This window comes from Papio anubis, chromosome 17 (genome assembly GCF_008728515.1).
Source record: "Papio anubis isolate 15944 chromosome 17, Panubis1.0, whole genome shotgun sequence".
In the NCBI taxonomy this organism is placed as follows: domain Eukaryota; kingdom Metazoa; phylum Chordata; class Mammalia; order Primates; family Cercopithecidae; genus Papio; species Papio anubis.
This window is the reverse complement of record NC_044992.1, coordinates 17,256,322-17,281,320: the sequence shown is the minus strand read 5'-3', so window position 1 is coordinate 17,281,320 and position 24,999 is coordinate 17,256,322. Positions and strand designations below refer to the sequence as shown.

Genomic DNA, 24,999 nt, shown 5'->3' with positions numbered 1-24,999 from the left:
CGGGGCGAGGTGCGTTTGTGATGCTGATTGACTGGGGGTGTGCGCAGGAGGTTTGCGAAGGCGACGGCGCGCCGTTGGTGTCATGCGGAAGATGGCGGCGTCCAAGGGAGGCTGAGGGCTTTGAGGAAGCGGTGAGAGGTTTCCGTACAGCCCGAACGTGCGGTTTTGGGGGTCCCTTCGCTCTGTGTTTCCTGCTCCAGGTTTCGCGTCGCGCATCTTCCCAGACCCTCGGGCGCGATGTGGAGGAGCTGCCTCAGGCTGCGGGACGGGGGACGCCGTCTCCTGAATCGGCCTGCGGGTGGTCCCTGCGCTTCTATGAGTCCGGGGCCAACCATCCCGTCTCCAGCCCGGGCTTACGCCCCGCCGACAGGTAAGACTATGACACATTCTCTTTTGGGTAGGGGCCGAGCTGGGGTAAGGTGGGCTTCGGGCTTCGGCTATGCAAAGCGAGGTGACTGAGGCAGGGTTCAGGCTCATGAGGTTATGCAAGCCGGTCAAGTCTTTTTACAGATGAGAAAGTGAAGCCCAGACAAGGGCAGACGACCCGAGAGGGAACAGCGAGTGACGCACGATACAGTAATTGATATTTGGCCTGTGCAGCTTTTCTCAAAGCTTATGGCTGCCCTCCCTAGGAAATAAGGTGTCATCCTTGTTTTCAAAAGGGGAAGTTTGGGCTCTGAATCAGGACTTCGCCTAGGTTACAGACAGACTCTCTCAGAGATTTGAGGTGTCTGACTGCTTTCCGTGTCTCCACTGCCCAACACAATACCTGCACAGAAGGGACCTAGAACCTGGACCTTCATTCCTCCATCCTGGGCACTTCAGCTGCAGGTTTCCTGACTTTCCCTCCTACCACAACCTCTGCCATCATGCAGCCTTCTCTGCTAAATAGAAATTGACATCTCCACCTTTGACTGTGGAGTCACCTCCACCTCCAACTCTGATGAAGCTCAGAAGTAGTGGCTCTTTCATTGCTGATGGTGAGTGGTGTTAGGGTAAGAGTGAGAATGATTCATTTCAGTGAATGAAAAGCAGTAACACCCTCCCACCATTCAATTAGTTTTATAGTGCTGGAGGCAGGAGACACGGTAGTCTTTAAGACCCACCTGTATGTATTGGTAGAGAAGCTCAGTTAAAGAAGAAAAAGACCCACCTGAATGATGTTCACTGTTGAGTGCAAAAGGTTATAATATTCTGATAAGGGACATACAAAGAAGCTGTGAAAACATGGAGAATCACCTGCTCCCATCTTGGGGCTGTTCAGGGTTTAGAATGGGTCTTGGGTGGAAGGGCATTTAAGCTGAGCCATGATAGATGAGTAGGAGTTCAGCAAGAAGGTGGGAGAGTGTTGGGTATCTAGAACATGTCCAGGGTGACAGCAAGATATGAGGGACTTTTCCCTAACACTGCCTGCTTTAGAAACTTGAGAACTTCACAGGCAGTTTGGCATTGTGGCAGGAGTGCAAATCTAGAATCTGATACTGGCAAAACCTCTGAGATCTGTGTGATCTTGGGCATGCAACTACTTCCTCATTTTTCTGCATGAGTTGAAGTACTAGGTTGTCTTTGAGGATCTTTCTGGCTGTCGAGTTCTTTTTTTTTTTTCTTTGTTTCTTTTTTTTTTTTTTTTTTTTTTGAGATGGAGTCTCACTCTGTCGTGGAGGCTGGAGTGCAGTGGCGCGATCTCGGCTCACTGCAACCTCCGCCTCCCAGGTTCAAGTGATTCTCTGGTCTTAGCCTCCTGAGTAGCTGGTACTACAGGCATCTGCCACCATGCCCAGCTAATTTTTGTATTTTTAGTAGAGATGGGGTTTATGTTGGCCAGACAGGTCTCGAACTCCTGACCTTGTGATCTGCCTGCCTCGGCCTCCCAAAGTGCTGGGATTACAGGCGTGAGCCACTGCACCTGTCCAAGTTCTATAACTTTATAGAAATGGGGAAAGGGGCTGGATGCAGCAGGGAGCTGAAGTTTCACCTGTAGGACTCAGGGGAAGGGCCTGGAAATGGGCCATGAAGGGCCAGTAAAGAAGAGGAAGGAAGGGCATCCCGGGGAGGCATAGCAAAGGGGACACATTCGGGAGTTCACCAAGTTGGCAAAAAGCAAAGGGTTAATTAATTAATTTTTTAATGTGTGTGTATATATATATTTATTTATTTATTTTGAGATGGAATTTTGCACTTGTCACCCAGGCTAGAGTGCAATGGTGCAATCTTGACTCACTGCAACCTCCGCCTCCCAGATTCAAGCAAGTCTCCTGCCTCAGCCTCCCAAGTAGCTGGGATTACAGGTGTCTACCACCACACCAGGCTAATTTTGTATTTTTAGTAGAGATGGAGTTTCACCATGTTGGCCAGACTGGTCATGAACTCCTGACCTCAGGTGATCCGCCCACCTCAGCCTCCCAAACTGCTGGGATTATAGGCATGAGCCACCACGCCCAACCATGAAGGGTTAATTTAGATTAGTGGATGCTCACTTTACATAATGGTGGCACTTGATCTACTGCCTTCTTTTCCTTTCTAAAAAGCCTAAACTTACTAGTTAGGCTCTTGGAATTACCTGGCACATGGTAGGTAGTACCTAAACTTACTAGTTTAGGCTCTTGGAAGTACCTGGCACATGGTAGGCAGTCAAATGTGAAAGAAAATAGGAATGAATGAATGAGGAGGGAGGTGCAGAAATCAGGCCCATGTGTGCTCTTTAAAGACATTACCAGTTGTGAGATACTTGTGCGTGTTTGGAGTAGTAGAAGATTAAACCCCAGTGGGTTCTTCTCAATGAACACTTCAGTCAGCAAGCTGATTGAACTTGGCCACTTAGGAATGGCCATGCCATTGAAGGTTATCAGAGGGAGAGGAGGAGTTTAGGAAAGGGTCACTGAGGTGTTGGAGAAGGAGATATTGCAACAAGAAGACCTCTGTGAGGTTGTTGTGGCAGTTCTGCACCAGCTTATCAGAGGTCTGTTGACTCCCAGAGTGGGAGGTATTCTAGAGAAACCTATCTATTCAGCATATCTCGCTGAATGCGACTGCCTGATGAAGTCAAGACTAGAAGTCTTGTCTCTGCTATTTACCAGTTGTCTGTCACCTAGACAAGACGTTTAGCTTCTCTATCACCTCCGAGGCATTAGCTGCCTTGTCATTCTCATAGAATCGTGGTGTGGATTGAGGGATATTATGTAGTCTGTAGATCAGGGTCCAGCCTGCCACCTGTTTTTGTAAGTAGAGTTTTATTGGAACACAGCCACATGCATTCATTTACATATCATATATGGCTACTTTCACTACAGTGGCAGAGTTGAATAGTTGGAACAGATATTATATGGCTTGCAAAACTTAGAATATTTACTATCTGATTCTTTTTTTTTTTTTTTTTTTTTGAGACGGAGTCTTGCTCTGTCACCCAGGCTGGAGTGCAGTGGCCGGATCTCAGCTCACTGCAAGCTCCGCCTCCCGGGTTCATGCCATTCTCCTGCCTCAGCCTCCCGAGTAGCTGGGACTACAGGCACCCGCCACCTCGCCCGGCTAGTTTTTTGTAATTTTTAGTAGAGATGGGGTTTCACCGTGTTAGCCAGGATGGTCTCGATCTCCTGACCTCGTGATCCGCCCGTCTCGGCCTCCCAAAGTGCTGGGATTACAGGCTTGAGCCACCGCGCCCGGCCACTATCTGATTCTTTGCAGAAAAATTTTACTAAATGTTGTACATTTGGCCTGAAGGATTTTTTTAAACAGCTTTATTGAGATATTTACTTGCTATACAATTCATTTACTTGAAGTGTAAATATAATAGTTTTTAGTATATTTACAGAATTGTACAGCCATTGCCACAATCAATTTTAGAACATTTTTATCACCCCTAAGAGAAACCTGTACCCTTCAGCTGTCATCCTTATTCCTTCCATCCCTTGGCAACTACTACTTTCCTTTGTTCTTTTATAGATTTCCCTGTTTGGGGTATTTCATAGAAATAGAATGTGGTCTTTTTTGACTGACTTTTTCACTTAGCATAATGTTTTAAAGTTTGTTTGTTTGTTTGTTTGTTTTTAAAGAGATTGGGTCTCATTCTGTTGCCCAGGCTGGAGTGTAGTGGTACGATCACAGATCACTGTAACCTCAAACTCCTGGGCTCAAGTGATCCTCCTGCCTCAGCCTCCCAAGTAGCTAGGGCTACAGGCACACACCACCATGCCCAGTTAGTTTTTTAGTGTTTTGTAGAGATGGGATCTTGCTCAGGCTGGCCTCAAACTCCTGGCCTCAAGTGATCCTCCTGCTTTGGCCTCCCAGAGTGCTGGGATTACAGGAGTGAGCCACCACACCTAAACGTTTTTAAGTTTTATCTACCTTGTATCATGTATCAATACTACATTCTTTTTTTTTTTTTTTTGAGACGGAGTCTTGCTCTTTCCCCCAGGCTGGAGTGCAGTGGCGCGATCTCGGCTCACTGCAAGCTCCGCCTCCTGGGTTCACGCCATTCTCCTGCCTCAGCCTCCTGGGTAGCTGGGGCCACAGGTGCCCGCCACCGCGCCCGGCTAATTTTTTATATTTTTAGTAGAGACGGGGTTTCACTGTGTTAGCCAGGATGGTCTCGACCTCCTGACCTTGTGATCCACCCGCCTCGGCCTCCCGAAGTGCTGGGATTACAGGCATGAGCCACTGCACCCAGCCCATTCTTCTTTATTGCCAAACGATATTCCATTGTATATGTAAATATGCCACATTTCACTTATGCATTCGTCCATTGGTGGACACAGGGTTGTTTCTACCTTTTGGCTAATATGAATAACACTACTATGAACATTCATGGACAAGTTTTGTACTTGAACATTCATGTACTTGTACTATGAACATTCATGTACAAGTTTTTGTGTGGACATATGTTTTCATTTCTCTTGGGTATATAACTAAGAGTAGAATTATTGGGTCAAAGGTAACTCTGTTTAACTTTTGGAGGATCTGCCAGACTATTTTCCAAGGTGGCTGTGCCATTTCACATTTCCACCAGCAGTGTTTGAGGGGTCCAGTTTCTCTACAGCTCAACAACACTTGTTGTTGTCTTTTTTATTATAGCTGTCTTAAAGGGTTTGAAGTGGTATCTCATTGTGGTTTTGATTTGCATTTCTCTGATGAATTATGTTGAGTATCTTTTCACGTGCTTAATGGCTGTTTGTATATTTTCTTTGAAGAAACGTCTATTCAGATCCCTTGACCATGGTTTTTTTAAAGAGAGGGGCTCTTGCTCTGTCACCCAGGCTGTAGTGCAAGTGGCATAGTCACAGCTCACTGCAGCCTCAACCTCCTGGGCTCAAGTGAGCCTCACACCTCAGCCTCCAAAGTAGCTGGAAACTACAGGTATGTGCCACCATGCCCAGCTAATTTTTAATTTTTTTTTGTACAGACAGGGTCTTGCTATGTTGTCCAGGCCGGTCTCAAACTCCTGGAATCAAGCGATCTTCCCACCTATGTCTCTCAGACTTGAACATTTTTAAATTGGGTTATTTGTTGTTGTTTTTGAGACAGGGCCTTGGTCTGTTGCCTAGGCTAGTGTTCATGGCTCACTGCAGCCTCAACCTCCCAGGTTCAGGTGATCCTCCCACTTCAGCCTCCTGAGTAGCTGGGACTACAGGCGTGCGCCACCATGCCTGGCTAATTTTTGTATTTTTGTAGAGATGGGGTTTTGCCATGTTGCTCAGGCTGGTCTTGAACTCTTGACTGAAGCGATCCACCTACCTCAGCCAGCCAAAGTGCTGGGATTACAGGATTGAGCCACCATGCCCAGCCTATTTGTCTTTTTGTTATTGAGTCGTAAGAGTTCTTTATGTATTTGGGCTGAAGAATTTTGATACCTGAAAAGAGTTGGTTAGAGCCGCCCTAGGATTACAGATGGACCTGGAGGTAGAATTTCACCTTTAAGGTTTAAGGCCCACCAGATGGCACTGTTTTAAAAGATAAAGGCGTTGAGACAGCTCTGAAACCAGTACTTCCTCTTCTTGGTGCACTGTGGGAGTTGTGGTTCCTGAGGCTAGTAATCTTTCTAAAGAGAAGGCCAGTTCTGCTTGATCCTACGAAGCTAGGCTGATTTTTTTTCATGTTTAAAGACAGGGTTCCCATTGATGTCTGTTAACCCTGTATTCACTGAGAACATGGGAGCTTCATGGGTTTCTGGTGGTCTCACATTTTGTCTTATGTGACATTGTTGGGGAACATGGATCCCCCAAATGAATTGTCCAGATCGTGTTCGTTCTTTTTTTTTTTTTTTTTTTTTTCTGAGACAGAGTCTCTCTCTGTCACCCTGGCTGGAGTGCAGTGGCACAATCTTGGTTCACTACAACCTCCGCCTCCTGGGTTCAACTGATTTTCAGCCTCCTGAGGAGCTGGGATTACAGGCAGGCACCACCATGCCTTGCTAATTTTTTTATTTTTTGTAGAGACAGGATTTCACCATGTTGGCCAGGCTGCTCTTGACCTCCTGGCTTCAAGTGATCTGTCCCCCTCGGCCTCACAAAGTTCTGGGATTACAGGTGTGAGCCACAACGCCTGGCCCCAGATCATGTTCTTGTGTGCCTATGTGGAGCCTTTACTTGGTTCCCTTTGCTGTCTTTGCAGTGATCTACGTGTCCCCCAGATGTGGCCCCACTGCCCTCTCTAGCATCTTAGAGAATCTTGCGTTCTCCTTCTGACCATCTGTCTAGTCCACAACTGCTGTCTCGAAGCCTTGGCCCTTCATGCAACCGGTTTCTTCTTCTGGAAACTACTTCCACAGCCCCCTCCACAAAAAAAAAAAAAAAAATGAATCAGTCATAAAGTTTGGTACGTCCTGCCTCACCTTCAAGTTGCAATCTAATTCTGACTAATCATTCCACTTGCCTGCCCCATCACAGAAGTCACCTTATTGTTTACCTGGTTTAGCGGTCTGTATTCCTACTACACAGTAAGTGGCTGGAGGGTGCAGAGATGAGCTTTGCACATGTCCCATTCCCAGGACTTACCATATGTCCTGGAACATGATCAGTACTCACCAAAGCTTGTTCCAAGACACGTTTGCCCCTCCACGTGTCAGTGGGTCATTCAGGAGAGCCCCTGGCTAAAACACATCTATGTGCACCTGCCTTCTAATCTGAGGACTGGCAGCCCCTGGGCTCCTTTTGCCCTTCTGCTGTCTCATTTTCTGCATGGTTTTCTTATGCTTTAAGCAATTTTGGTGGCTCCTTCCCTGCCTTCCATCCATCCCACTCCCGTCTAGTTTTTTCTTATTCAGTTACAGAAGTGAGCCTGGCCAAGAAAACAGAAAAAAGACTTCCCTCTTGGGAAACCTGGCTGTCCCAGGAGCTTGTGAAGGTTCAGCCCTGTGCTGGCAGTTCCTGCCCTGAGTCTGTTCTTCTGGCCCAGGTCTCTTGGGTTCACTTCCCAGACCAGGCCTGGAAGTATGCTAGAGTGCTCACTCTTGTATACTTGTACACTCTTGCTGGCACTTCCTGCTGACGTGGGAAGACCCTTTCCCTAGTGTTGAGTCAGAGCTTTCAGAGCCCTTCCCAACTTCCTGCCTGGCCTGGTTTTATACATGCTGCCCAGCCTGTTGCACTGAAAACATGGAGGCCATGGTCTACCTCACTCCAGACCTGAGAGAGGAAAGGAGGCCTCCAGACCCATGTCTAGCCTGCTATTTGGATATGACCAGGACAGTATGTAAAGAAATTTAAAAGCACTAGGGTGCTGTAAACTTCCAATTTTAGTGTAAAACATACGAGATAATCAGTGTTGTGATTTCAGATGAAGGTGGTAAATCGTGCCATAGAAAGACAGCATCATCTTGGTGGACAGATCTGATCCTAAAAAAAACTTTAAACTCCCTGTCTATTTTATTGACTCTTGTATCCCAAGTGCCAAGGCACATGGTAGACACACAAATATTTTTGTGGGAAAAAAATCTGGGCCTTAGTTTAGTAAGTGCAAATGTGGAATGCAATTTTGGGCCCTCTGTCTTTAAGTATTAGTGATAGCAAATGAGATTTATAGAAAACTGATATGATAGGAAAACATAAAAATATTTGGAGTAAAACCAGTTGCCCGCTTCTCCATTACCCTTCCCTCTCCATGCACACATACTAATTATTTCCTGAATTTTCATGGTCTGTTTGAATTAATGAAATTTTAACTTAAGCTTGTTTATTATTGTTGTTGTTGTTGTTGTTATTGTTTTGTTTGCTTGTTTCAAGAGACGGTCTTGTTCTGTTGCCCAGATTGGAGTGCAGTGGTGACATCACAGCTCACTGCAGCCTCAGCCTCCTGGGCTCAAGTAGTCCTCCTGCTTCAACCCCCCTAGTAGCTGGGACTACAGGCATTTGCTGCCATGCCTGGCTAATTTTTTATTTTTGTATTTTATTATTATTTTTTGAGATGGAGTCTTGCTCTGTCACCCAGGCTGGGGTGCAGCGGCACAATCTCAGCTCACTGTAGCCTCTGCCTCCTGGGTTCAAGCGATTCTCCTGCCTCAGCCTCCCGAGTAGCTGGGACTACAGGCATGCGCCACCATACTTGCTAATTTTTGTATTTTTAGTAGAGACAGGGTTTCACCATGTTGGCCAGGCTGGTCTCGAACTCCTGACCTCAGGTGATCCACCTGCCTCTGCCTCCCAAAGTGCTGGGATTACAGTGTGAGCCACTGCACCCAGCCTTATTTTTGTATTTTTTGTAGAGATGGGGTCTCATCATGTTGCCCAGCTTGGGTTTTGAACTCCTGGCCTCAAGCAGTCTTCCCACCTTGGCATGAGCCACTGTGACCAGCCTTTTTTTTTTTTTTTTTTTTTTTTTTTTAGCATTAAAAGCAAATTATTTGGCTGGGCATGGTGGCTTACGGGTGGGATCACTTGAGGTCAGGAGTTCGAGGCCAGTCTGGCTGGCATGGCAAAACCCTGCCTCTACTAAAAATTCAAAAATTAGCCTGGAGTGTTGGTGCATGCCTATAATCCCAGCTACTCAGGGAACTGAGGCAGGAGAATCGCTTGAACCCAGGAAGCGGAGGTTTTAGTGAGCTGACATTGTACCACTACACTCCAGCCTGGGCAAGAGAGTGAGAAGCCATCTCAAATAAATAAATAAATAAATAAATAAATAAAGCAAATGATTTACTCTTTTTTCCTCCACATGTTGCATCATTATTTCCAATAAATAACTTCAGTTAGGGCCTCCGAAGACTTTGAGAACTCAGTGAACACATGAACGAGTGAACAAACGAATGAATGAATGAAAGTTTTGTGTTTGTCACAGATGTGAGAGACTGAGTTATAGCTTATAGCTTCCAAAATGTGACTTCTTTGTTATCAGTTGAGGGAATCTGCATAATTCCTTAGAAGTACTCTTGATTGTTAATCCCTCCAGGGTAAAAGAAGGAGACTGTTTCATGTAAGATTTTATTCAAGTTAATTTCAAAAGAAAACACAGGACACAGATTTTCCCTTTCTTGAAGGAAATGTTTGGAGTTCCTGTTGGATACATAAGCAAGCTGGTTAATTAGGTTAATTAATTGGAGAGAGGGGATGGGAAATGCCCTTGGGAGCTCTGCATCCTGCCTATGTACCTCACACGCACACCCTGCGCAGGCACACTGGCTTTCCACTCACTCCTTAGAGGCATCAGGGTCTTGGCTGAAATGAGTCTCTAGCTTTGTCCCACTCAGACACCGACTTTAGGTTTGTACTGGCATGGGGTGGCACTGGTGGTGGGGAGAGTGGGAAAGCATGCCGAGATGCTCCTGATCAGACTTGTCCCCAGGCTGGGGGGTTGGCAGAGGCATGACCAGCATGTCCTGTTCCTCCCTCCTCCCTGGAGATCGGATGCTCCCTTCCCCCAGCTTTAATCAGAAGCAGTTGATTATACCATGTTGAGTAGGGCAGACCTTGAATGGGGATATGAAAATCAAGCCAATCAGTCAACATTAGCAGTAATGATACAAGCTGGTCCTGTCGCTTCCTGAGTTGTCTCAACGTTATTTTAAACTGCCTCTTTGAAAAATCTTTCTTACAGAAAGGAAGAGGTTTTATCAGAATGTCAGCATCACACAGGGTGAAGGTGAGTGTCTGAAATTTTGACTGCCTCTTTTTTTTTTTTTTTTTTGTGAATGGTCGGGAACATTTTTCATCTTCAGCTGGTTCCGTGGTGAGATTATCCTTCCTGCTTTTGTCAGATATATTTCTGTAAGGGACTCAGAGTTGGCTTTGTCTGCACCAATTCAAGTGGCTAAATATAGGAATGGTCACTTGATTCCACTTAACAAATCCCTGAGAGTTTTTCATTTGATCTTTCAAGGTGGCTTTGAGATAAACCTGGACCAGAGGAAGCTGAAAACTCCCCAAGCCAAGCTCTTTACCGTCCCCAGTGAGGCCCTGGCCATTGCAGTGGCCACTGAATGGGATTCCCAGCAGGATACCATCAAGTACTACACCATGCACCTGGTAACAAGTTCACAGTGCAAATCTGGACCCTGAGACCCACCCAGGGCTTCCTAGGGTAGATCCCTTACCAAATTCTGACAAGGCCCTGGGGGATGGTCCTTTGCCTACCTGGGCCCCAGGTGTTCACCTCCTCTTGAGTCACTAGTGTGCTAAACTCTTTCCTTGTCTGGCCTGGCTACTTGCAGTTCTCTCTCCTAGGATGTGCTGGATGACTGGTTTCTCCTTTGGTTTCAGGACAGATGTCACCTTCACTGACTCCCCAGCTCTCTTATTTTCTATGACAGCAGCTGGCCATTTGTTTTGTCAGCACTTAGACAATTTATAATTGTTTTATGTTTGCACATTTATTGTCTGTCTGTCTCTACTGCCTGGTAAGCAACAGAAAGGCAGGAGCCATGTCTGTTTTACTCACCAGTATCTGGACAGCCACTAGCAGGTAGTTTAGTTGGTACTTAATAAATATTAGTTGACTATAAGATCCACTGGAGGCAGATGGGTGAGGTGAGGAAGACTCCCTATAGAACCAGAGCCCCTCGTCCACACCAAAGTGGCTCATCTAGGCACCAAGGCTGCCTGGGGAAGGAAGGGCCCAGCCAGACTCTTTGGTCCAGCCTCTGCAGCTTCTAGACTGTAACCTTGGGCAGGTTGCTGCCCCTTTCACAGCCCTGTATTCCCCATCTACTAAGATGAGTGATAACAGTACCCACCTCACAGAGCCGTGGTCAGGATGAGATGAGATGATGCAAGAAAGCCCTTGGCATGGTCCCCAGCACTGATTGGGCACTGAGTCAGTGTAGGAGTCAGCTGCTGTCATCCCAGCCGCTGCTGTGCTCAACCTTTGCAAACTCACATGGGCCTCCTGCCAACATCACAGCCTGCTGAGGTGCTGGCCTAATCCTTGACAACCTAGTGAAATTGGGGTGATTGGGGCTACAAAGGAATAGGGTAACCTAAGCAGCCTGTTATTGACAAGGTAAGTCTGGAAAAAAAAATACTCTTTTTTTTTTTTTTTTGAGACGGAGTCTCGCTCTGTCGCCCAGGCTGGAGTGCAATGGTGCAATCCCAGCTCACTGCAACCTCCGCCTCCTGGATTCAAGCGATTCTCCCGTCTCAGCCTCCCAAGTAGCTGCGATTACAGGCACCCACCACCATGCCTGGCTAATTTTTGTATTTTTAATAGAAATGGGTTTCACCATGTTGGCCAGGCTGGTCTTGAACTCCTGACCTCAGGTGATATACCCATCTCAGCCTCCCAAAGTGTTGGGATTACAGGCATGAGCCACCACACTTGGCCAGAACAAATAATCTTAATCCTGATTTGCATGGTCTGTTTCCCTGCTTTCTAAGGTGTAAGGCAGGCAGCTGGTAAAGGTTTCCAGTCAGATTTGAGCTCCATCACTGATACGTGTCTTATTAACTGTATTTGATGATGTACTTAACCTAACCCGTCTAGGCCTCAGTTTTCACATCCCAGATGGGCATAATAATAGTACCTATTCCAAAGGGTTGTTGCGAGGATTAAATACACTAGAACCTGGTAATGTGACTGTGGGGAAGTTCACTAATCATGGGGCTGCTGCAAGCTTCCTCAAGTCCTGTGAGCATCGACAGAAAGCATTTGGCATGGAGCCTGGCTGTGGCACACTCTCAGTAGCTGTGCTGCTGCTCCGGTAGTGCAGATGCCTCTGGTGGAGGGCTGTGCTGTGGTGCTATCTGCTATGTGTCAGATGAGGTGTCCTCAGGAAAGCAGGGCTTTTGTCTGAGCCCCACAGGCAGTGACAGGGTGGTTTTTGCCTTTGATTCAGACCACATTGTGCAACACATCCTTGGACAACCCAACCCAGAGAAACAAGGATCAGCTGATCCGGGCAGCCGTGAAGTTTCTGGACACTGACACCATCTGGTAATGGACATTTAGATGGGCATTCCCCTTGGATTGAGACAGTCCCTGGGGCTATTTTTCCTGATTTGCCCAGATGGTTATCAGTGGAAGAAGAAACCCTCTCCATTTATTGCAAGGACAGGGAAGGTGGCCCACTTGACTTTGGCATTTGGCTGCTCTGTAGCCCCTTAGGAGGAGGACTGCTCAGGCTACAATGGTGTTAGAACATGGCCACCCCTCTTCTCTAGCCTAGAAGCTGCTCCTTAGGCTGGGAGGGTGGTTATGCAGCTCTTGCAGGTGCCGTGACGACAGGCCCCTTAGGCCTGGGGGCGCCTGTGACCTTAAACTTCTGCCCACTGACACTTTCTCAGGTAGACATCCTTGGCACTATGGATGCTGATAAGTAGGAGTGTCCTTCTCCAGTTCTGAATTTTCCTCTGTGTCTATATATCTTGGCTAATTGGTCAGTGTTGCCGAAGGAAAGTTGAGAAACAATGGAAATGATTGAGCAGCACGGTGCCTGCTAGCCCAAGTGCTCTAGGATCCTGAGTCATCTCACGATGACACAGGAAGTCAGCACTGATGACTGGAGGCATGCTTTCGAAGGGGGTGGCCCATAGCTAGTGGGAAAGCCCGCTCCATTTATATTAGGTTCACTTGACTTCAGGGAGCAGAAACCCATTCAATCTAGGTCAGACAAAAAGAGGATTCTTGAAAACTATACAGGAATCCTGACAGGAAATGAAGGACGATCGGGCCACCAGGAAAGGGAGCTGTAAGATCCAATGTCAGAGCTCCTCCCTGTGCCCTACTGGGGTGAGCGGAAGGTGAGGGAGGAAAGGTTGGCTGCCCATCTGCCCCTCCCAGCATAACTCATGACCTCTCTTCCCCACGTTGCTTACACAAGACGGTGGATTTCCATAATGCCCACTTGGGTTCCCATCCCATAAAACCCTGCAGCTCAGCTCCTCTCAGCTGACTCATGCCTGTGTCTCTTGGTCAAACAAATGGCACAGCCTGGCCTCTAGCTTGGTCCCATCAGGTCTGGCATCTGTGCCAGCAGCTGCATCTGTAGCCAGGAGGTGGATGGGCTTGTGAGGTGTAAACAGGCTATTTTGGTCTGTGACCAGGGGCACAGTCTCTTGGAGGGGGTGAGGGTAGAGATGCAAAGACTGAGCATCTGGCACAGCATTCCCGTTCAGCATCCAGGTCAAGCGGGTGTGGACCCAGGGTTGCAGTTAGTAGATTGGATCTGCTTTAGAATGACAGTAACATAGCGCAGCAAGCTTGGACCTGTCAGATATTTGGGGGCATTTAGGGTAGTGGTTCTCAAACTCAGGCTTACATTAGAATCCCCTAGAGGGCTTGTTAAAACAGATCGCTGGGCCCCACCTCCAGAAGTTCTGATTCTATAGGGATGCAGCCTGAGAATGTGTATTTCTAACAAGTTCCCAGGTGATGGTGGTACCAGGGCCACACTTTGAGAACCACTGCTTTAGGGGAAAAGACTTGTGGGACTGGGATGGTGGTGGTGAAATTTTTGTTGTTGTCCTTTGTGTTTTTCCTTTTCTGTCACTGAATGAAGGAATTGTACTTTTTTATTAATGAAGGTGATTTTTACAATGAATTAGCTACAGGGTGGAGGAGCCTGAGACATTAGTGGAACTTCAAAGGAATGAGTGGGATCCAATCATCGAATGGGCTGAGAAAAGGTAAGATGTACAGCCCTGCAGAAAGCACTGACTGGGCACCTGCGTTGGTGGAGTGTTGGGGTCAGGGGACCACGCTGGAAAACTAGTGCCCTTAGCTAGTCAGCTTTCTGATTTCAGAGCACTCATGGGATTCGGCTCCCCTCATATGATCAGGGATACGGTCATCTTGGGAAAAAAGCACCCATTTCAGCCACTAGGTACAGCACACCTGCTATAGCAGTTCATGAAATATAAGGGCAGCTCTGTGTCCTTGGAGAAGCAGTGGAGTCCCCAGGCCACCTTCTGCCAGCGGGTCAGAGCAGCAGTGTCGGTTTGAATCCCAGCCCTGCTAGAGACTCAGTTGTGTGACTTGGCTAATGAGTTGATCTCTCTGAGCTTCAATTTCCTTGTCCATAAATGGGGCTAATAATCCCTACCTCTCAGGGTTTGAGGAGGAGTAAATGAACTGATGCATGTAAAGGCTTAGCATCCTGCTTAGCACACAGTAAATGTTCAAATTTTAGCAGTGATTTTCATCTCTGTCACAATTGCTGTACTATTAAATCAAATAACAGAACAACACCTATGATATGTACACACTTGGAGAAAAGTCTGGATAGCTTCCTGCAAATTACAGGTAACATCCAATGGATATGTAGCTTCCAGGAATTGATACGAAATATTTTTCCTTAATAGGAAGACTTGAGTGCAAAGTTGAATGGATTATTGATGTGGTGGCAAAATAAATTCAATTTCATTTGATCCCAAGGGAAATTTGGAAGGGCTGGCTTTCATAGTAGTACCTTGACCATGGTATTTTCTAAGCTTGCAAGGCGTATTTCTTGGTATAGCATTTTTCACAAAAGTGATGTTACCAATCAGTTTACTGATTTGCCACATGCTGCCCGATGCTCACAATGTGGCAGGTGTCCTTGGGTCTTAAAGGAGAAGGCAAAGGCAGTGCTCTAAAGACCAGACTACAATACTGTGTGGGAATGCAACAATACAGTGTCATTTCAGAATCTAATGAAATATAATAATTTAGGTGCCTAGAGATCTTTGCTATAGTATAAAATCATCAGATTCTTCTGGCAGGAAATACCCTATCCTTAAGAGTTTACAGAAAAACTTAGCCATTTCCTACAGTCCATTTGTACTATTAGGAATTTCAGCCAGGATTTTTTTTTTTCTTTCTTGATACGGAGTCTCGCTCTGTCACCCAGGCTGGAGTGCAGTGGTGCGATCGTGGCTCACTGCAACCTCCACCTCTTGGGTTTAAGTGATTCTGGTGCCTCAGCCTCTCAAGTAGCTGTGATTACAGGTGCCCACTACACCCAGCTAATTTTTGTGTTTTTAGTAGAGATGGAGTTTCACTGTGTTGGCCAGGCTGGTCTCGAACTCCTGACCTCAAGTGATCGCCCACCTCAGTCTCATGAAGTGCTGGGATTACAGGCGTGAGCCACTGCACCCAGCCGGACTTTTTTTTTTTTTTTTTGAGATGGAATCTCGCTTTGTCGCCCAAGCTGGAGTGCAGTGGCACGATCTCAGCTCACTGCAAGCTCCGCCTCCCAGGTTTTACGCCATTCTCCTGCCTCAGCCTCCTGAGTAGCTGGGACTACAGGCGTGCACCACCTATGCCCGGCTAATTTTTTTTGTATTTTTAGTAGAGACGGGGTTTCACTGTGTTAGCCAGGATGGTCTCGATCTCCTGACCTCATGATCCACCCACCTTGGCCTCCCGAAGTGCTAGGATTACAGGCGTGAGCCACTGCGCCTGGCCCCAGCCGATTTTTTTTTAAGCAACAGAAAAAATCAGTGATATATGAAATAAAATTACAAAAATTATTTTTATCCCCCATTGTGTTTTTCTGTTTTATTTAGTTATGATTATTCTTGAAAATGTATCTTCTTGGCCAGGCGCAGTGGCTCACGCCTGTAATCCCAGCACTTTGGAAGGCCGAGGCGGGCAGATCATGACATCCTGGCTAACACGGCGAAACCCCGTCTCTACTAAAAACAGAAAAAATTAGCCAGGCATGATGGCGGGCGCCTGTTGTCCCAGCTACTCAGGAGGCTGAGGCTTATGAACCTGGGAGGCAGAGCTTGCAGTGAGCCAAGATCACGCCACTGCACTCCAGCTTGGGCGACAGATCGAGACTCCCTCTCAAAAAAAAAAAAGGTATCGTCTCTTGAAGCCAGCACATGTCCCATAGACCACAGACCCAAAACAATGCCTTATGTAAGGTAGAGGCTTGATGAATGTTTGAAAAAATAAGACAGGCGTGGTGCCTCACGCCTGTAATCCCAGCACTTTGGGAGACTGAGGCAGGCGGATCACTTGAGGTCAGGAGTTTGAGACCAGCCTGGCCAACAAGGTGAAACCTCATCTCTACTAAAAATACAAAAATTAGTCAGGCGTGATGGCAGGCGCCTATAATCCCAGCTACTCAGGAGGCTGAAGCAGGAGAATGACTTGAACCTGGGAGGCGGAGGTCGCAGTGAGCCGAGATCGCGCCACTGCTCTCCAGCCTGGGGGAGAGAGCAAGAAAGACTTCATCTCAAAACAAAAAAAAAAAGTTTGAAAAAATGACTGGTCATGGTGGCTCATGGCTGTAATCCCAACACTTTGGGAGGCCAAAGTGGGCAGATTGCTTGAGTCCAGGCGTTTGAGACCAGCTCGAGCAACATGGTGAAACTCTGTCTCTACAAAAAATTAGCTAGGTGTGGTGGCACATGCCTGTAGTCCCAGCTACTTGGGAGACTGAGATGGGAGGATCGCTTGAGCCTGAGAGGTTGAGACTGCGTAGTGAGTCAAGATCATGCCAGCACACTCCAGCCTGGGTGACAGAGTGAGACCGTGTTTCAATAAAAAAGAAGAAAACCTCCATGATATGTGACATATATAAACATTATTTTAAGGAAAACCATTTTAAGTATTGTTTTTAACTTTTATATGGCCTCAAATGTGAAAAACTTTTTAAAGAGATGTAAAAGGCACATGGCCTTTTGATGGAGATTCCAGGTGAATGAATGAACATTTCAAGCAGCTGCATATAACTGAGCCCCAGCTCACATGACTCAGGAACTATCCCTTCATTCAGCACAGTTTCTTGGTCCTCTAAGTTTGCTCTTGAGGGACAGAAAATCAGATCGGAGGCAGGGGCAGTTTCTCACACCTGTAATCCCAGCACTTTGGGAGGCCAAGGCGGGTGGATCACCAGGTCAAGAGTTCGAGACCATACTGGCCAACATGGTGAAACCCTGTCTCTACTAAAAATACAATAAATTAGCCGGGTGTGGTGGTGGGCGCCTGTAGTCCCAGCTACTCGGAGGTTGAGGCAGGAGAATGGCGTGAACCCGGGAGGTGGAGCTGGCAGTGAGCCGAGATCGCGCCACTGCACTCTAACCTGGGCGACAGAGTGAGACTCTGTCTCAAAGGAAAAAAAAGAAAATCAGGTCAGGAGGCCACTGACCATGGTGGCAGTTGCTCCTGGAGGCCTCAAGACTAGCTCCTTGGCCAATGCACACACATGCTCTGAAGCTTAGGCCTTTGTTTTTAGTCAAAAGGTGGGCTGCTCTTGAGCTACAGCATGACAGAGACACACCGAAGCCCTTTTCCTTTCAGATACGGCGTGGAGATCAACTCCTCCACCAGCATAATGGGACCCAGCATCCCCGCCAAGACTCGGGAGGTGCTCGTCAGCCACCTGGCATCTTACAACACGTGGGCTTTACAAGGTATGTATAGAGTTTCCTGTGGGCTTGGCAGGTGGCTGTGAAGGCCATCAGTATCTGAAGCCTGTGCTTGCCCCTCCTCAGGTGCTGTGAGTAGAGAGGCACAGGGGTGTTCTGGGCTAGCTGAGTGTGGAGGCTGGCTGGCTCTGATGCTAGCCCATCACTCGGTGCTCTAGGCTCACACTTTTCCACCTTTGACTCTCCAGCGAAAGTCTTGAGTTCAATCTCATTGCCCTGGCTTGGGTCATATGTCCATCCATGAACCAATCACTAGACTGGTGGGGGAAGCTCTGATTTGTCAAGTTCGGGTCATGTGTCTCACTGGGTAAGAGCAGAGGAGGATGGGAAAACCAGAGTGCTCTTTCAGAAGAGTGAGACAATCGCTGGATGGCTCTTTGCACCACTCGCTTCTGTTCTCTGCTAGGGCTGCTGGGACTCACAAGGGGTAGGTTGTGGCAGCTGCCCCGTTTTGGATCCTGACTTGGCTTGTGTCCCTGCAGGGATTGAGTTTGTAGCTGCCCAGCTTAAGTCCCTGGTGCTGACCTTGGGCCTGATTGACCTGCACCTGACAGTGGAGCAGGCTGTGCTGCTGTCACGCCTGGAGGAGGAGTACCAGGTGAGGAGCAGCACCTCAGGTCCCGCCTTCCCCTTCCTAGTTCAGACTCACTTTGGGGGAACAGCTAACCCATCTGAAATACAGTTATGCATAGTTGGCTTTCATTACTTTTGTGTACATGCAGAAATCAAAATCAAGGACCAGCAGAAGTATTGTCAAGTAGGCCTGGCGTGGTGGTTCACACCTGTATCCTAGCACTTTGGGTGGCCGAGGAGGGTGGATCATTTGAGGTCAGGAGTTTGAGACCAGCTTGGGCAACATGGCAAAACCCCATCTCTACAAAAATACAAAAATGTAGCGCCTGTAGTCCCAGCTACTTGGGAAGCTGACGTGGGAGGATTGCTTAAACCTGGGAGGTGGAGGTTGCAGTGAGCCAAGATTGTGCCACTGCATTCTAGTCTGGGTGACAAAGTGAGACCCTGTCTCAAAAAAAAAAAGTATTGTAAGATAATAACATTTAAAAAATAACAGTAAGTGCTACCACTGTGTTCCTGCACTGTATCCATCTCACCTCCTCTCAGCAGCCTGGGCAGGTAGGAGCTGTGGTTATCTCTGTTTTACACAGGAGGAAACTGAGGTGCAAGGTTGCACCTCTGGAAAATGTGCCAGCTAGGGCTTGAAGCCAGGTCTGGTGATCTTAGGCCAAGACTGTCAGGCCTCACTCTGCACAAGGAGGTTCATGGGTGGATAAAGACCATCTGGGCTTGATAAAGCCTGCAGAACAGGCCCTGCCAAGATGACTGAGAACCCGTTTGTGCTCCTACATCAGCTAAGCCTTCATACCCTGACATTTTATCTGGCTGGCAGAGGAGCATAGGGGTAGCTGCTGTTTGTACACAAGTTTTGATTTAGTGGGCTCAGAATTAAGGTTTTGCTACAGTATGGTTTGCATTTTTTAACTCTGAAAATTATGGCCATCTTTGCAGTTATTCCACCAACCTCAGAAGGTTAATTGCTATTATGAATTGGTCCCTAGTATGGTAAAAAAACAAGCAAAAAAAAAGCTTTTTGTGATGTATTTCCCTAGTTCTTATACTCTTCTGCTCAGAAAAATGCCAGGGAAAAAAACTATTTTTGTATAACAAAGTAGGCCTGCTACTATTCTCTGGATGTCAGAACCGATTACATAGGAAGGGGGTGACTTGTAGGGCTGGTGGGAAGCCAGTCTGGGCACTGCTTCTGACTATGGGACCCAAGCCAGGCCATCATTCTCTGAACTTTGGTTTCGATCCTCTACAAACAGAGGAATAACCTGAATTATGTATGTGATGGTATACAATGAAAGTATGGAATACTCTTCAGATGACTTATTACAATTGTACAGTTTGGGACCAGGCAACCCAGAAGTTCAAATAGCTTGTGTAGCATGGCAGATTCTGAGTTCCTGGATGAGCTGGGGCGGCCAGGCCAGGCCTCTTGGGCAACTAGCCAGGGAGGAGCCAGCAGGGTCTGGTTGGAGTTACACTGTCTGGACAGCCACACCGTGTGTCTGAGGGTTCCTCCCTCTTGTTTTTAGAGCTCCAGACAGAGAATCTGCAACGTGTCCCCAGTGTGCAGAGCAGAAGCATCTGTAGTTCTGTGACTACCACAAGAGTTAGAGTTGAAGCCACTGCATGGCCTTGCTTGATTTAGTTATTCCACCCACATGGGGCTCGGGGTGCACTTGTAGCCCAGCATGGCAAGGCAACTTGCAGTGGCTGTCCATTCACAGGCTTCCCGGGAGGAAGTGTAGGAGAAGGGATGGCACATAAGTCAGGCCTCCTCAAAGAAGTCACATGGGTGGTTCTGGTACCCAGCTTGCTCAGTGGTGGGTGGGCAGCTACTGGCCCTGGGCCTGGACTGTACTTCTTCTAGACCATCCATGCCACAGAAAGCACAGGTGCCTGCTCTGGCTCCCTGAGTGGTTGTGTGTGTGTGTGTGTGTGTGTGTGTGTGTGTGTGTGTGTGTGTGGTGCTCTTGAGACAGGGTGTTGCTGTGTTGCCCAGGTTGGAGTGCAGCGGTATGATCTTGGCTCATTGCAGCCTCAACCTCCTGGGCTCAAAGCAGTCCTCCTACCTCAACCTCTCAAGTAGCTGGGACTATAGGTGCACCCCCACCACACCCAGCTAATTTTTAAAACTTTTTGTAGAGATGAGGTTTCACCATATTTGCCCAGGCTGATCTTGAACTCCTGGGTTCAAGCAGTCTTCCTGCCTTGGCCTCCCAGAGTGCTGGGATTACAGGCGTGAGCCACTGTGCCTGGCCCACCTGGGTGTTCTTACCTGCCGCCTCCCTCTAGGCATGTCTCGTGTTTTGGCAAGATCCAAACCTGTTGCCCTCAGCCGAGCTATTGGAATGGAATGTGGCTTTGGCCAGGAGGCAGCCAGGCACTGGCCACTCACCCAGCAACTTGTCTTGTCCGTCCCTCAGATCCAGAAGTGGGGCAACATTGAGTGGGCCCATGACTACGAGCTGCAGGAGCTGCGGGCCCGCACCGCTGCCGGCACCCTCTTCATCCATCTCTGCTCCGAGAGCACCACAGTCAAGCACAAGCTCCTGAACGAGTGAGGCCTGGGCAGCGCACACTCAGCAGGATAGAGGCAGCGCAGCCACAGCTCCCCCAGCCGTCAGGGCTCCTCAGCCTGTGGGGCTGACTTCCTTGACTTTTGGGGCCTCGGCCTCAGCATCACCCTGAGATTTCCCCGAAACACAGTGCGCTAGTGCGACTGTCCGGAGGTCAGCCTGATTTCAAACCAGGTGCCCCTGGCCTGGTCAGCAATGAATGTGGGAGATGAATTGTACAACTACTTTCTCTCAACCCTGATTTTATTAAATATTTCTCCACCCTGGAAATGTGCTGAGCCCTGTTTTCACGTGCACTTCTGCACTTCTCCATTCTTCCTGTTTTGTCTAGGTTCCAGAGGGTTAAACAGCTTATCTCCCATGGCATGTTTGGATATCTGCTGCCTGTGGTTGGGAACCTTGTGCTGGGGAAACAGTCATGTCATCCACAGACAACTCTATTTGTGTTCTTCAGCCTCAACTTGAAGGCTTTTTTTGGCTGACTTTTAATCAATCTTTTGAAATGATCGTGGTTTAAGCTGGTTGTTTCTATTTGTTCCTACTGTTCTAAAACAAGTGATTTACTCTAGAAAGTAGAAAATGGACAGGCTTGGCGAGGTCACTTGATGTGCATGTTTCCGCTCATCTCCCACCCAGGAGTCCCAGGGGCCCTCCCGACATAGCCACCTCTAATGTCCCAGGAGGCAGGTGCTGCTGTCTGGTGTCAGGCCAGTAAGAGGGCAGTGGGGATCCCGAGTGTGGTTCTTAGGCAGACAGGCTTTCTCAGTCCTGTGTCCTTGCCAGCCTGAGTAAGGTAATGGCATCAACCCTGTTCACACGGCACTGATCACATGCTGGGTGCCTCTCCATGCTTCCCACGCACTGTCTCCCTGAACTGTTCCTCGAAGGCACTGTGAGGTACTATCACAGATGACACCAGGGCTGCGGGGGTGTGGTGGAGCTGGGATGCCCCGCCTGTGCTCTGCTCTTCTGGAGGGTCCTCAGGTCCCTGTGACTAACCTCAGCCTTGGTGGGCAGGCCCAGGCCCCCACACTGTGGTGGGAGCTGCAGCCTCTCCTGCATTGCTGCCCCTCAGCACCCAGAGCAGAGAAGGTCTCAGCCCACACCGGCCTCCTTTTTCCTGTGGCCAGCAGCCTGCCTAGGCATGGCAGGAGAAACGGCAGGGGCACGTGTCTGACTTTATGCCACAGCCAAGAGTCTAGCTGATGGCAGTGCCCTTGGGAGTCACTCTGTCAGCTGGCCTGGGACCGGCTGTTCATCTCAAACTCTTTCTCCTGTTCCTACATGAACATGAATTCTGATTTTTTTGTTTTTTGTTTTTGTTTTTATTTTTGGTGTTTTTTTGAGACGGAGTCTTGCTCTGTCACCCAGGCTGAGTGCAGTGGCCGGATCTCACTCACTGCAAGCTCCGGCCCGGTTCACCATTCTCCTGCCTCAGCCTCCCAGTAGCTGGGACTACAGGTGCCCGGCCACCGCCTCTCGGCTAAGTTTTTTGTATTTTTAGTAGAGATGGGGTTTCAACTGCAGTTAGCCAGGATGGTCTCGGATCTCCTGATAGGATCACTCGGCCTCGGCCTCCCAAAGTGCTGGGATTACAGGCTTGAGCCAATCACCGGCTTTTTTTTTTTCTTTTTTGAGACAAAGTCTCGCTCTGCTGCCTAGGCTGGAGTGCAGTGGTGCAATCTTGGCTCACTGAAACCTCCACCTCCCAGGTTCAAGCGATTGTCCTGTCTCAGCCTCCTGAGTAGCTGGGATTACAGGCACACGCTACCATGTCCGGCTAATTTTTGTATTTTTAGTAGAGACGAGGTTTCATCATGTTGGTCAGGCTGGTCTTGAACTCCTGACCTCGTGATCTGCATGCCTCGGCCTCCCAAAGTGCTGGGATTACAGGCGTGAGCCACAGTGCCCAGCTGATTTTTTTTTTTTTTAATGAATAGGGGAAATGTGACATGAGTCCTTTATTTTCTCTACTTTTGGAAGTTTTTCCAGGGGTGGGGCAAGAATGGTGTGGGGGATCGTAGTTGAGAGATGCCCAGCAACTCTCCCGAGGTGCTCGGTGAGGCATGTGCACCTCCTTCTCTTGGTTAGGGCTGGTGCTATGTTTTGAAGAAGCTCCTGTGGCTGACACTCATCTAGTCTAGGATGTCGCTATATTCCAGGTTGTCCAGTTCGCTCTGCATGTGGTCGATGTACTGATTGATCTCCTTCACGCGCTTGCGGTTCCTCATGATCTCATCCTTGTGAATCTGAGGAGTGAAATCAAAGCCCGATTCCTTACATCAGATCATTGGTTAATATCTTTCACTGAGTCCAGTTTGAGGGAAGGGGAAAATAGTTCCTTGAGATCTGCAAATCTCCGCATTTGCTTCGGCGCCTCCCCAGGTTCTGCTGATCTCTGTGTATTTGAAGTAGGAGTTAGGAAAATGATGAAGCCCAGGGGTTTATGTGTTTTTTGTTTTTGTTTTTGTTTTTTTTGAGATGGAGTCTTACTTTGTCACCCAGGCTGGAGTGCAGTGGCACGACCTTGGCTCACTGCAAGCTCCACCTCCTAGGTTCACGCCATTCTCCTGCCTCAGCCTCCCGAGTAGCTGGGACTATAGGTGCCCGCCACCACGCCCAGCTAATTTTTTGTATTTTTAGTAGAGATGGGGTTTCACCGTGTTAGCCAGGATGTTCTTGATCTCCTGACCTCGTGATCTGCCTGCCTCGGCCTCCCAAAGTGCTGGGATTACAGGCGTGAGCCACCGCGCCTGGCCGAAGCCCATGGGTTTTAAAGTCTCTGGGCAACCTTGTCTTCAGTGTGGAGTTCTATAATCCTTAATTTTATTTCTTCTTTCATTTCATTCCTAAATGAGAATTCTATCCACTACCTAGGGAGGATTTCCATGTCAGCTAGAAAAATTTGTCCAACCTGCTAGGATGGCTTGGCATTGACTCACCTTGTCTACTAAACGTGTACACCAGGAGTTGATTCTGGTCACCAGCTCATCTTCTCGATTGTCAATCTTCAGAAGGTGGATGTCGTGCGATGCCCCGACAGCATTAACAATCGTATCTTTATCGACAAAAAGCTGGTGAGTGAAAAGAATCCAATGAGAACGTGTGTGTCATTACACCCTGAACACAAAGAGAGCTGAATAGAAAAGGAGCATTTGGAAGTCCCCTGGCTGTGCAGGCCACACTCAGAGCAGAGCTCACCTTTGTATCAGCGCACTCTGCCGATTCATCTGTGAATTCATCTGTGACAGCTGCCTCCCCAACCGCGCAGGGCAGGTGTTGAGGGGAAAGGGCCAACCAGGGTGTTACTTTGCAGTCCCCGCTGGAAGCATGTTTCCTCCAGGGTGAAGGCAGATGGCTGCCCAGGGGGCACCTCACCCAGGACATCTGTTCTCACAATGCTTCTCTCTCAGTTACTCTCAAGTCTGACTTGCCCAAAACCTCTGCCTGCTGGGTGGAAGCATGAGACTGGCTGAGGGTCTTGGGGCTGCTCTGAAGACAGCAGGCCCTATAAACTGATGGGTGTTCACCCCACAGTTGTCTCTTCACTGCCACTCATGTCAACAAAACCAAACCATGGATTCCATCTGGGGTCTCCTTCTGCCTTCTCTTGTTCCTGACTTTGCTGTCTTGTAAAAAGTTGTTAGAAACAACCACCCTCTAATAGGCCTCACTGGTTCCAGGTGTTGACACTGTGGCTGTCGTTGCCTGGGATGGTGGAAATGCCCAGAGCAGGGCAAGGCCACCGAAGCACTCAGTAAGCAGTTGCTTCCACCTTGAAGCAGAGGTGTTTGGTAAGGAAGAGCACGTGAATGCTCTGTATTGCAGGGAGGACTTGCAAGTGGAGTGTACACTTTTTGTTCTTCCCTGTAGTGGCAGTTAACGGTCTCTAAAACATGTTCTGTGGAATCTTATGTTAATATTTCTACCAAAAAAAGTATTCTTTGGTCAAACACATTTGGGAAAGCCAGCACCCACTAGGCCCCTCTTGAAGATTTGCAGAGCACAAAGTATTCCAGAGGCTCTACAAAGTCCTGTGGAAAATAAACCCTTTAAGCTTTGTC

At 48.1% G+C, this 24,999-nt stretch overlaps 2 protein-coding genes across 11 annotated transcripts in view; one reads left to right on the top strand and one right to left on the bottom strand.

Moving 5' to 3' along the window:
- Positions 1–5: 5 nt before the first annotated feature.
- On the top strand, positions 6–24,999 carry ATPAF2 (ATP synthase mitochondrial F1 complex assembly factor 2). 5 transcript variants are annotated; one of them, XM_009189806.2, is made up of 9 exons: positions 257–370; positions 778–980; positions 10,021–10,065; positions 10,303–10,448; positions 12,254–12,351; positions 13,962–14,042; positions 17,647–17,759; positions 18,257–18,372; positions 20,783–21,205. In XM_009189806.2, exons 2-9 carry the CDS (start codon positions 944–946, stop codon positions 20,918–20,920), a joined length of 774 nt encoding a protein of 257 aa, XP_009188070.1. In that variant the 5' UTR covers positions 257–370; positions 778–943; the 3' UTR covers positions 20,921–21,205. The 5 variants fall into 5 exon arrangements, with proteins under 5 accessions (XP_021784490.1, XP_009188069.1, XP_003912468.1 ...); XM_009189805.3 differs by lacking the exons at positions 778–980; positions 20,783–21,205 and adding an exon at positions 23,813–24,999 and having other exon boundaries at positions 60–370; XM_003912419.3 differs by lacking the exon at positions 778–980 and having other exon boundaries at positions 60–370.
- Positions 22,879–24,999, bottom strand: part of DRC3 (dynein regulatory complex subunit 3) — a 46,703-nt gene continuing 44,582 nt past the window's right edge. For 3 of the 6 annotated variants that reach the window (XR_638962.4, XM_009189807.4, XM_017950390.3), the window contains 2 exons: positions 23,878–24,009; positions 22,882–23,184 (listed from right to left, as the gene is read on the bottom strand). Coding sequence is in view for 4 of the 6 variants with exons in the window: in XM_009189807.4 (XP_009188071.2) it covers positions 23,071–23,184; positions 23,878–24,009 (246 nt within the window). In the remaining 2 variants the exon portion in view is untranslated. Of the gene's footprint in view, positions 23,185–23,877; positions 24,010–24,136; positions 24,383–24,999 lie in introns of those variants that run through there. The other 3 variants (XR_638960.3, XM_003912418.5, XM_031657390.1) reach the window with 3 other exon arrangements.

Excerpts from the sequence above, each read along its gene's own strand:
- ATPAF2 (XM_003912419.3), top strand. The coding sequence starts at position 238 with ATGTGGAGGAGCTGCCTCAGGCTGCGGGACGGGGGACGCCGTCTCCTG. Across the intron at positions 12,352-13,961 it reads CTGGACACTGACACCATCTG|CTACAGGGTGGAGGAGCCTG; the intron begins GTAATGGACATT and ends ACAATGAATTAG. Across the intron at positions 18,373-20,782 it reads GCCTGGAGGAGGAGTACCAG|ATCCAGAAGTGGGGCAACAT; the intron begins GTGAGGAGCAGC and ends TCCGTCCCTCAG.